Source organism: Ursus americanus, chromosome 25 (genome assembly GCF_024610735.1).
Source record: "Ursus americanus isolate L20-20 chromosome 25, mUrsAme1.1.p, whole genome shotgun sequence".
NCBI classification, from domain to species: domain Eukaryota; kingdom Metazoa; phylum Chordata; class Mammalia; order Carnivora; family Ursidae; genus Ursus; species Ursus americanus.
The window spans coordinates 10352579-10365692 of NC_142151.1; the positions used below are offsets into that span (position 1 = coordinate 10352579).

Here is a 13114-nt window from a genome sequence, read left to right on the forward strand (position 1 = left end):
TTCTCTTGGTTTCATCTCAGGTCATGATCTCAAGATTGTGAGATAGAGCCCCATGTCAGGCTCTATGCTCAGCAGGGATTCTGCTTGAGATTCTCTCTCTCCTTCTCCCTCTGCCCCTCCTGGTTGTGTGCGAACATGCTCTCTCTCTCTTTCTTTCTCTCAAAATAAATAAACAACTCTTTAAAGAACATATAATACATATAAATGAATTTTCAGAAGCAGAAACTAGAACAAAACCAGAAGGAACTTCAATATTACTGATGCATCTTCCAATATTGATAAGTAATAATAACTCCCAAACAGGCAAGTTAATCTGCTTAAACACTGATGCATAAGGCAATGAGAGCTATAAAATTTGCCAGTGATAACTTTTTGACAATGACCAAGTTCTAATAACGTATCAGTTTTCTTGCATCGTACTGAACAATTTCAAAATATGAGTAATCTAGTTTTAAATAGGTTAGAAAAGTTGTTCTGGAGTTTTCCTTCCTTCCAATAGCTTTCTCTTCAAAAACCCCATGTTTGAAAGTACTTTCTCCTAATGCTAATTGTTAGCCACATGTAATCTCTTATAGTCCCTCTAAAATGACAGCTTTCTAAGGACAAGGACTATGGTTGTTTACCACTATTTCCCCAGCCCCTAAAACAGACCTGGCACATAGTGTGCCTGCAAGATGATGATGATGATGATGAGATTGACGACGATGATGAAGAAAATAAAGATCAACGTGATATACCAAATATTACCGCTATGAATTAATATAATTCTAGAAAAAAAAAGGACTTAAAATTTTAGTTTGTCCATGACTCATCATTGCTGACAAAGGTGTTGTAGGTCGTTTTTTTTAAGTTGAAAATAATTGGTGAATCACTTTCAGTTTCATAGACCCCAAGAACTCTAGAAATGGAAATAGATCTACTGGAAGGTACATGACTTATGCTTGTAAATATCAATTTTTATAAAAAGCTTACTTACTCCATTGACCAAAAATGATTTTTTTAGGTATGATCCATATTATCTAATACTTTGGGAACTTATTAATTCTTTTTTCTTTACTTTTTTTTTATTTTAATGTTTTTTTATTATATTATGTTAGTCACCATACAGTACATCCCCGGCTTTCGATGCAAGGCTCGATGATTCATTAGTTGTGTACAACACTCAGTGCACCATGCAATACGTGCCCTCCTCACTACCCATCACCGGCCTATCCCATTCCCCCACCCCCCTCCCTTTTTTCTTTACTTTTTAAAGTTTTTATTTATTTATTTGAGAGAGAGTGAGCAAGAGAGAGCACAAACAGGGGGAGGGCCAGAAGGAGAGGGAGAAGCGGTCTCCTTGCTGAGCAAGGAGCCCAATGCAGGGCTCTATCATGGGACCCTGGGATCATGACCTGAGCCGGAGGCAGATGCTTAACAGACTGAGCCACCAGGTGCCCCATTTTTAATTCTTTTTTAAATAAGACCATCGCATAAGCGGTGAATCTTAAAACACATAGCTTTCATTAATATCATTTTAAACCATGAGTAATTGAGATTTAGATTTGATTCTCTAGAGAGAAAGAAGTTATATCCAGGAAGAGATCGAAGCTTGTGGGCAGTGTCAGACGCTCGGCTGTCATTTACTTCTGGTAATCTTGCGTAAATCTCTCAAACGTTCCCTTAGTTTCCACATCTTAAAATGTGTCTGCTACTCCCTAAGATCTAGGGAGTATCACATGAGAAAATGCATGTGAGAAAGCTCCAGAAACTATATAAAATTGGACAATGGTGACTGTTTTTATATTGTACTCTCAAGAGGGGCTTCTCCTGCCTCCCGTCGCCTCCCGCCCCTCCAGTGGCCCTGCTGACCCCGAGGCTGCCGGGAGCTCACCGAATCCGTGGACAGCTCAGCGTCGGGCCTTGCGAGCAGCACACTTTGGTCCACCGCACGGAGGGCGCACAGGGACTGAGGAGAAGCTGAAACTCGCAGGTGGGCGTGGGAAGCCGGGAGACTTCGTGCTGGGCGGAAGCTCAAGTCCACCTGTCGTAACAGAAGGAAAAGTCAGCCCCACGTCCTCTACCTTTGCAATCCTGCAGTCACCTACATGTCCCGAGTCATCTTTACCTTAGCCTTATAGGACTGCCCACGTGTCAAGTCAGGAACCTCGTTTCCCATCTGCCTTTTATCGTTGAAAAGGTTTAGTCAACAGCTCAGTCTTATTCTAAAGGAAAAACTGATACCTCGGAAGGGATGAATAGCTTGCCTTTATCTCGGATCCATTATAGGGTGAGTCTAGGTATTTATATTTGTCCTTAAGGTTTTTGGAACTTCTGAGTCTAAACATCATACATACCTCATGCAATTGAATTCGTGGAATAGGGCACCATGGACACAAGATTGAATTATGTTTTATGTGGTAGCAATTTGGCATAATTGAGAAAGTTCTGTGCTAGGTGCCTGGAGATTTGGCTCTGCCATTAATTTGTTGGGAACCCTTGGGCAACTCACTTAATTTTCTGGGCCCATTTTCTCTGAGGTAAATGGATGATACCTACAGTACCATTTATTTGTGTTTTTACAGTTTTATGCTGAAGACCGTCACCTTGTTGGGTAGGCAGTTTTCAATCTCAAAGCTCTCTGAATCTCCAAGAACTTCTCCATCCGGTAAAACGGTAAAGATGAACAATCGAGCAATGGGAGCGATGTCCGACTCCACAGGGAAGGATAAGGAAAAACTGCCTTTTACAGGGGCGTGGAGAAAATGAGACAAGATGGTCATGGGTCAGAACACTGTTGCTAGATCCTAACCCAGTTTAGAACTGTGCCTACTCATTCAAAGGCATAGTCTCTTTAATGTCATTCTAATTATTTGGTGAAATTAATAGGCTAATGTGTCCCTTTACAACTTCAATGTAGAATAAATACAAGTTCCTTACACTCAAGTCTATGTCTGATTTTCCACTTAATTAAAACGGTAACCAGCATACGTCAGAATAGCTCAAAATTATTCTATGTATGTATGTATACACAAAATATTTTATAAAGCCTGCTGGGCTCAGTTAAAAATTAGAGAATAGGGAACTTCTTTTATATGTCATATATATAATGACTATATATCTCATATATCTGTATGATGAATGGAAACAATTTCATTTAGACTGTGATTCTGAATTTAAATACAGAGCCATAATTTGTAAGGTATAATCATAGAGTTCACTTTTTTTTTCAAATACATGTCTTTTCTATTATGGTAAAAACACACATAACATAAAATTTACTATCTTAACCATTTTAAAGTGTACAGTTCAGTACTGTTAAGTATATTCACATTGTTGTGAAGCAGCTCTCCAGAACTTTCTCATGTTGCCAATCTGAAACTATGCCCATTTACCAAAAACTCTCCTGTTCCCTTCCCCCCACCTTTGGGAACGACCAAGGCAGTGCCATGGCATTCATATTTTTGTCCCATTGGAGGGATCAAGTTTTAACTTAGACCCCTAAAAGGAAATAAGATTTTCTCTAATAGGAGGGTAATTTAAATCCTTGTATTGCTGTGTCTGGAGTGAGCAATAGTAGTTAAGAATAGACTGAAGCATCACAAAAATAGAGACGTTATGGCAGATTTTTTTTTTTCTCAGAGAAGATTGGGAGGAAAGTAACCTTTTAGTAATGAAATTTGTGAAGGCTTTGTCATTTAAAAAATGAATTCTGAATTTAAAACAGACTCAGAAATTGTTCTGAAATTAGTAATTTGCACCTTGATGTTAAAACTGCAGAATAGTACAAGAAAAGAACAATCTGAGTAAGCAATGAAAAAGGTTAAATTTAGACAAACTGTGAACAGAATTGGTTCTTTTAACTAATAGAGTCAAGGATTTTTGGTACATCTTTATGAAGAAGAAACTGGTAATTAATAACATAATTACAATGTTTGGTTAAAATAGTTTTATTATAAATACTTGTGAATTCATTGATTATATAAAGAAATTTCTTTCAATTATTGGCTGAGTTACTTTCATTACTTTTTTTGTGATATCTTCATGAAGTAAATAATTAATAAACTCTTCCTTATATTATTATGTAGAGATTCTTCCTTTTCTGAATGATGCACAAATTAAAATATCAGGAAAGAAAAATCAGATAAACATGATGTTTTAAGACACTCATCTATTTCTATAAATGTGTTATATGTTCCATTATTGTAAGAAAATAGAAAACAAGCAACTAGATGCATTGAAGGGAAATAATGCATGCAGGGGGGTCCATTCTCTATATCGAACTATTCTTATATAAATATTGGGATAAATGATATTCAGAGCTGGCAGCAATCTTTAATGTTTAATTCAAACAATTGTTAATTGTGTTTTTTTTTAAAGGTTTTATTTATTCATTTGAGAGAGAGAGAGAGCATGAGCAGAGGGGAGAAGCAGAGGGAGAAGCAGACTCCCCACCGAGCTGGAAGCCACAGTGGGGCTCGATCCCAGGACCTGGAGATCATGACCTGAGCCAAAGGCAGACACTTAACCAACTGAGCCACCCAGGTGTCCCACAAGTGTTAATTTTTGAGAGTACTAATTAGTACCTTCTTTTGAATTAAACCTTCTCCAATATTGTTTCAATATGGAAAAACAAAAATATAATTGATGTTTTACTTTTCCTGCTTGATAGAGAAAGGAACTATAAAAAAAAAAATCACAGGCGCTTGGGTGGCTAACTCAGTTAAGTATCTGCTTTTGGCTCAGGTCATGGTTCTAGGGTCCTGGGATCAAGTTCGGAGTAGGGCTCCTTGCTCTGCAGGAAGTCTGCTTCTCCCTCTGTCCCTCCTCCCATTCGATCTCTCAATTTCTCTCTCTCTCTCTCAAATTAATAAATAAAATCTTAAAAAAAAAATCACAGCTATGGAACAAATCCTAGCCATTGTTAAGTTCAGCTCTGGGGCGAGGTAGAGTTTGGTGAAATATTTACCTTAATTTCAGTTAATTATAAGAATGCTCATGGGCTCTTCTTCCTGTGATTTAAATTCTGACATGATTTAAATAGGGTAGAAAATAATCCTGGTTTCCTTTCCCCGATTATTCACGAAGTGCACTCAAATTCACGTGTGAGGTTTCCAGTTTCATGGCTGCAGCACTGTGTGCGCCCTTATTAACTGTTGAAGGGAGAGATCCTTTCCAGAGATAAGAAAGCCTAGCCCAGAGTCTGGCATTGGAAAAAAAACCAGTCCGTCATCTTTATCCTCCCCATTCTCCATGATACTTAACTCTCTTCGCTGCAATACTAAGATTAAAGATGACCAATTCACATTTATTTTAGGGCTAAAAACAGAAGGAAGCTTAGATTTTCAGAAGTTTCTAATTTAAATGTCAAGATAGAAGAAACACACTAAGGTAAAAAAAAGTGTACCTTCGCAGAATGACTGACACATAGGAGGCAATCAAATGTATCCGTTGAATAAAAAAAAAATGTTAGAATCATAAGGAGAATCTTTATTTTTTTTTGTGTGTCCTTATTATAAAGGGATAATGGGAATAACATCCCCATTTGTGAACTGTCACTGACGTGTGAGGCTAGATGTGTTGGGAAGGACATGGCAGGTGGGGAGGATTGAAGGATACTCACGGTCTCCTAGCTCTAGAGACACAGCATGTGTTCCAGATCTGACGATGCTCCCCTTCGCCATGATCTGAAATGAAAAATCAACAAAAAAGCAACCTTTTGGAGCCTAACACACTTCTCAACATCTTACTCCCCACATGACCTGCTTTTGATTCTTGAATCTCTGCTAAAGAGAACAAACGGCATGAAAATTAAAGAATCAGGGGGAACACGGATGAGACAGGAAGATGGTGAGGCAAGTTAATCACTTTTCCTGGCCTGTTAACCACTTTTGTCTACTGATAAACTCCAAATATATTTTGTGTCCTTATTCTTACCAGGTAATAGAAAATGAGTTCCTTTGGTTCCCCAATGGCCTCCCCATAGTACGCCTTGATAATCTGAGTTTGGCCACAGGGCAGGGTACCAGCCACAGGTTCCAGGTGAACATAATTCCCACGTAGGGAGAAAGCATGCTTAGCAACGTGCTGAGCTGTGAGGTGCTCCTCTCGGAGCCATACAGAGTTAAAACACAAGTTAGGTTGTTTGTCGTAGGCCTGATGAAACAGAAAAACAAAGAATCGATATTGTCTTGAAATTCTTCAAGTCAGCTTCCCACCAAAATGAAGAGTTAAAATTTTGTGTCTTCCCTTCCAACATACACTCTGCATTGTCTTCATCCCTGTTGACCACCAAAGAAACAAATGACCACCTTCCCGAATTGCAGTGATTAAAGAGAAATAATCTACAAATTAATCTCCTTTGCCCTGATTCTGCTAAATCATTACTGATTTATCTTTTCTTCTGTGGCTCAGGGCCAGAGGAACAATGATGTCCCAATGAGAATGGTAAATAATTGCAGCGAGCAGAAAAGGAAATCTTTAGATAATAGAAGTCCCTTGTAAGTTGGTTTAATTAAAATTATGTTATATATTAATGTAATATTTTATAACTGTAAGGGCTTCAAAATTGTTTATAAAGAATCCCAACAAATTATCATCTATGCTCCTTATCACTATTATGACTTTTGATCTTCAAGGCTTTGTGGTTTCTGGACCTTTAAACCTTGCAAATGTTGTTTAGCAGATAATTCCATTGATTTCCCCTGCAATGGTTGCTCCTTAGCCATTTTACGGGTGCACTTATTTTCTTTTTCTGAGTTTACTAGGTGTATTTTGTGGACCTTTCTATTTGCTCTTATGATAAATTATCTGTTTTTTGTATTATTGCTCTTAAATATATCATACTAATAATTTACAGCTCTGTTAACTCTATCATTATAGAGTTTCAAATATAGGGACAGTCTACCCATCTTTTCAATCTTAGGGAAGAGCAGGTATCTATTACATAGGAAACATTAAGCATTGCTCCATATTTTAAATTCAATTAACATGTGAACTTTGGGAAATAGAAATAATTTAAATGCTATTTATCTAAGCTGGAATCAATAAATCATTGTCTTTACTTCTTTGAGATTACAAGCATAACATCTTTTTTGTTGTAGAAATCTTTTGATCATCTTCATTAGGCAATATATATCAAGTGTGTGGGGGGGTTCTGCTCACTTTTTAAATTATCTGAATGGACATAGAAAAAAACAATATAAAACAAATTACATAAATTACTTACCTGTTGAAGAACTGATATGGTTCAGGAACAAATCCTATAAGATTTTTTTTTTTTGCATAATACATACAATTTTAAAGATAATGCTAGTGAAATGATCAGACACTTTGACAGTATCTCTTCTACTGGTTTTGTTGTTTTTAATTAAATTTTTAATCTCTTAAGTTTATCCCTAAGTTGGGCAGCTTCTTATTTCTGTCTCTCAAATATAATATGTGTACTTCTTCACTACTGAATAAATGATTGCTGTATTAAGGTTTCTCTTTGTCCTCAGGTGTTTCTTTTCCTTTCATACTTACCATGACAGAAATTTTGTTAGCCAAGATATTAGTAGTATTGATTGAAAACTGAACGAGACCCTGGTCATTGGTAGTTGCATTGTAAAGATAATTTGCTTCATTTGCAGAGATAAAGACAAGTTTATTGGGGATGGGCACATCTTTCCCATCCACCAGAAGCACCTAAAGAAGAAAAGAATTTGATAAGTTATGTGGTTAATATTCAGAGAAGGCAGAACTCATAGGAACAAATTCCTTTGCTGCCATAACGGAAAGAAAAAGCAAAACCAATTCCGGAAAATAACCCTTCTATGTTTACTACAAAATTTATTTTTTTGTCCCATTTTTTACCCTCATGTCTTTTACCTTTTTCTCCTTTTTTTGGATCCTTGGATCTTTTTCATCTCCTGAAACAAACTACATAAGCTTCCCCAGAAAAAGTGTTTCTTTTTGAGAAAAAGTGTAATTTTAAATTTAAAAATAAATTTAAAATTTTTTAAAAATTAAAAAAATTAAAATTTAAAATAGAATTTTAATTTTATTATTAATAATAAATAATATAAATTATTGTTATTTATAAAAATAATTAAAAATTTAGAAATAAATTTTAAAATTTTTTAAAATTTAAAAATAAAAAATTGTAATTTTAAATTTAAAAAAGTAATTTTATTTTTTTATTTTTATTTTTTTTAAAGATTTTATTTATTTATTTAACACAGATAGAGACAGCCAGCGAGAGAGGGAACACAAGCAGGAGGAGTGGGAGAGGAAGAAGCAGGCTCATAGCGGAGGAGGCCGATGTGGGGCTCGATCCCATAACGCCAGGATCACGCCCTGAGCCGAAGGCAGACGCTTAACTGCTGTGCCACCCAGACGCCCCTAAAAAAGTAATTTTAAAAAGGAATTATGGAATGGGTAACTAATTATAAATACTTATAAAAGCGGTAAAATTATTAGTTAAAATTAAAATGTATACCTTAAGTATGAAAATAATTAAATGATAATGGCCATAAAATGTACACTATTATAGTTTCTGTGTCTAAAAATAAGACTACACATATCCAGTCTAGACATATGGGAAGGAAAGGAAAAAAGAGAGAGAGAGGGAAGCAAGCCATAAGACAAGTCTTAACAATAGAGCACAAACTGAGAGTTGATGGAGGGTGGTGGGTGGGGAATGGGCTAGATGAGTGATGGGTTAAAGGAGGGCACTTGTTTTTTGTTTTTATTTTTTATTTTATTTTATTTTATTTATTTAATTAATTTATTTATTTTAAATTTTTATTTTTTAATGATTTTTTATTATATTATGTTAGTCACCATACAGTACATCCCCGGTTTCCGATGTAAGGCTTGATGATTCATTAGTTGTGTATAACACCCAGTGCACCATGCAATACGTACCCTCCTTACTACCCATCACCGGTCTATCCCATTCCCCCACCCCCTCCCCTCTGAGGCCCTCAGTTTGTTTCTCATAGTCCATAGTCTCTCATGTTTCATTCCCCCTTCTGATTACCCCCCCTTTCTTTATCCCTTTCTTCCCATACCGATCATCCTAGTTCTTATGTTCCATAGATGAGAGAAATCATATGATAGTTGTCTTTCTCTGCTTGACTTATTTCACTTAGCATTATCTAAGGAGGGCACTTGTGATGAGTCTTGAGAGTTACATGAAAGTGTTGAATCACAAAATTCTACTCCTGAAACCAATATTACACTATATGTTAATTAACAAAAATTTTTTTTAAATTTTGAAAAAGAAAAAAATAAAAACAGCAGGTATAAAGGAGGATATTGGTATCCATAAATTGAGAATCATTTGTGAGAAATTCTCTTAAAATTCTGAAGCTGTTTGGATATCGGTGGAAATATATTTATTGTCAGATGGTTGGTAGAAAGGTTTGACATAATAATTAACTCATATCACATTAAGCATCTTCATTAGCTATATGTTCTAAAAAGAAATAATACCTCTGATTCTCAAAATACTACAGTATGTGTTTGTACATTTTATCAGTGATATTTACAAAGGAAAGTAGTTTTGCTAGGCCTCATGGTTTGGGTCATATTAATTAATTGATATCATTAACTAGTTGTAGGCTACATCATTGGCTGCATTGTTGGCTACATCAATGTAGGCTGCATTGTTGGATGCATCATTGTGGATACTTCATTACATGTGAATTGCAATATACTCTACCTGTCCAAAGAAGGGGATTCCTCGTCTAAAGTGTGAATCCACTTCCACGAACTTGACTCTGGTTACAATATTTGTGATTTCACTGGTCCCATTTCCAGTAAATACTAGGTCTAAAAATATGTAGAGAAGAGTAAGTACTCTTGGAAGTTACTTTAGTACTAAAATTCATTTCCTTCCACCTTCCAATGACCCTTATTTTGTTATGGAAAGCAAACAAATGTTTATTGTTCCACTCCTTATATTAATTTAGAGTTCAAACCTGTTCCTTCTTCTCTGATCTTGGCTTCCACTTTAAGTTGCATTTCATAACCCATATTTTTAATTTGGAGTAGGTTTGATTTTACTTCTTGGGTGATGCAGCCATTGCTGTTGAGCTGAGAGAAATGTAAAAAAATTAATAAATGCCATACTGATTAAGACCAATCATCACTAAATATATTATTTTCTTTCCAATGCCAAGACAACTTCTTTGGGTTAAACATGTTAACTAACCTTCAGGAATTTAATATTCACATCTGCTTTATAATCTCTAAGGGTTAATCATCAAAATGAGAATTTTATTGACCAGGAATAGAAATTCTTTCTCCTTATTGGTGGGAAATATTTTGTGAGAGCCTTACTCCAATGTTCTCTTTCCATTAAGTAAAACGGGGTAGCTCAATGGTTGTCAACAATAATAGCCCCTAGGGGCGCCTGGGTGGCACAGCGGTTAAGCGTCTGGGCGTGATCCCGGTGTTATGGGATCGAGCCTCACATCAGGCTCCTCCGCCATGAGCCTGCTTCTTCCTCTCCCACTCCCCCTGCTTGTGTTCCCTCCCTTGCTGGCTGTGTCTCTCTCTCTGTCAAGTAAATAAATAAAATCTTTAAAACAAAACAAAACAAAAAAACAATAATAGCCCCTAGAGAGAAAACTGTAAACTAACCTGTTGACTGAATTTCTCACAGAACTCTTGTTTTTGACAATAAGTGGGATGAAATAATTTTCTGCACATGCTTACAGTTGCAAGTCCTGGGACAGGTTTCCCATAGGTGTATCTGTCATGTAAGAAATAAATCAGGAACTGAAGAAAGGTATCAACATTTTCCACCACCAGCCCACCACAGATGAGACAATTACTCTCTGCAGTTCCTTGCACTTCTTTATCATTTTGGGCTCATATCAACTGAAATATGCCTGGAAAATATCTTTATCAAGAGGTACTACTCATTAAAACATTTAAAATTTTGCTGCAATGTACAATCAAGTTTCCTTCGGGATTTAAAAAAATTTCTTCCTTTTAGCTTATTTATTTTTTTATCATTCTTTTTCTTCAGTCATTGTAAAATCAAAACTTGTTGTTTATACCAAATGAGAAAACTCGGGTAATAAATAGAACATAAAAAAATAAATAATAGAAATAATAAACCCAATATAATAACATGCACAGAGAGAGAGAGAGGGAGAGAGGGAGAGAGGAAGAAAGAGCCCCAATAAAACCTAACAACCATGAGGCATATAAAAAAATTGCATGTGTATGCACTCTATATTTCTATTAGTTTTCTCTTTCTTAATAAAAATGGAATAATTAGCAATCAGCTTGCTTTGGGCATTAGTTTTCTTTCCTATTTGTAAGTGTCTCCAATATCACTTCAAATAAAAAATGTTATCAGAGCAACTTATTCTGAAACCCCTTTCTAACATACAGATATCAGTACTAGGATGCATTAAATTAGACAAATAATCCTTGGTCATTACTCCAAGACAGAATTGAGGCAGAGGTCCAGATACTTTGATGCTTCCAGTATATAATATTCAGATGGGCATATGTTTTTTTTTACTCTGCATGCTCCCTCCGGTACTGATGATTTATAGGAAATGCGTTTTAATTCTCAAGGTTGAAATGAACTCTAAGAGTTATTTGTAATTGCACTTTTCCATAGACAGAAAAAAAGACAGAAAAAATTTCAAAAATAGCATTAATAAGTCCTTCACTATCAATAATCACTTTAAATGTAAGCCAATTAAATTATCCAATAAAAAACATAGAGGGGATAAATGGATAAAAATACAAGACCCAACAATATGTCATATACAGGAGACACATTTTAGGCTGAAAGTGAAGATATAGAAAAAGATATTCCATAAAAAATGATAACCAAAAAAGATCAAGGGTAGTCATACTAACATCACACAAAATTGACTTTAAGTCAAGAACTGTCATAAGAGACAAAGAAGTTATATAATGATAAAAGTATCAATTCACCAAGAAGATAGAACAATTACATATGCACCCAGTATCAAAATACCTAAATATATGAAGCAAACACTGATGGAACAGAAAGGAGAAACAGACAACAATACAATAATAGCAGGAGACTTTAGTACTCCACTGTCAATAATACATAGAATATCCAGACAGAAATTCAATAAGGAAACGGTGAGACTGAACAACCTTAGACACTGTATGCACTTAAGAGATGTATTTAGAATATTATACCCCAGTGTTGGCAAAGATGTGGAGAAAAGGAATCCTTGTACACTGTTGGTGGGAATGTAAATTGGTACAGCCACTGTGGAAAACTATGGAGGTTTTTCAAAACATTAGAAATAGAATTACCATATGACCCAATAATTCCACTGTTGGATATTTATCCAAAGAAAATGAAAATGCTAATTTGAAAACATATATGCACCACCATATTTATTGCAACTTTTTTTTTTTTTTGCAATAACCAAGGTATGGAAGCAACCCAAGGGTCCAACAAGAGATGAATGGATAAAGAAGATGTGTAGATACAGCGGAATACAACTCAACCATAAAAAGGATGAGGTCTTGCCATTTGCAACGACATGGTCGAACCTGGAGGATATTATGCTAAATGAAATAAGTCAGACGGAGAAAGACAGATACTGTATAATTTCACTTATATATGGAATCTAAAAAACAAAACAAATGAATAAACAAATAAAAGGCAGAATCAGACTTATAAATGCAGAGAACAAACTGATGATTTTCAGAGGGGATGGGCAAAATTGGTGAAGGGAAATAGCAGACACAGGCTTCTAGTTATGGAATGAATAAATCATGGGAATTATAAGCATAAGGAATACAGTCAATGGCACTGTAATCATGTTGTATGCTGACAGATGATAGCTACACATGGAGTGAGCACAGCATAATATAAATTTGTTAAGCCCTGTGTTGTACACTTGAAACAAATGTCACATTATATGTCAACTATATTCAAATTAAAAAAGGAAAGCATACCAAAAAGAAAAAAAAGAAAAGAAAAAGTCATCCAAACCAGAAAAGAAGTAAAACTATCACTATTTGCAGAGGACATAATATTAAAAGTAGAAGCCCCCCCATATGACTTCACAAAAAATTGTTAGAACTAATAAACAAATCCCATAAAGTTGCAGGATACAAAATCAACATACAAACCGAG

At 35.5% G+C, this 13114-nt stretch overlaps 1 protein-coding gene across 1 annotated transcript in view; it reads right to left on the reverse strand.

Moving 5' to 3' along the window:
- PZP (pregnancy zone protein) overlaps window positions 1-13114 on the reverse strand; it is a 48142-nt gene that overhangs the window by 25281 nt on the left and 9747 nt on the right. The window contains 8 exon segments of the mRNA XM_045781306.2: window positions 1874-2023; window positions 2586-2722; window positions 5603-5666; window positions 5917-6135; window positions 7504-7665; window positions 9686-9795; window positions 9945-10059; window positions 10609-10720. Coding sequence (XP_045637262.2) covers window positions 1874-2023; window positions 2586-2722; window positions 5603-5666; window positions 5917-6135; window positions 7504-7665; window positions 9686-9795; window positions 9945-10059; window positions 10609-10720 — 1069 coding nt within the window.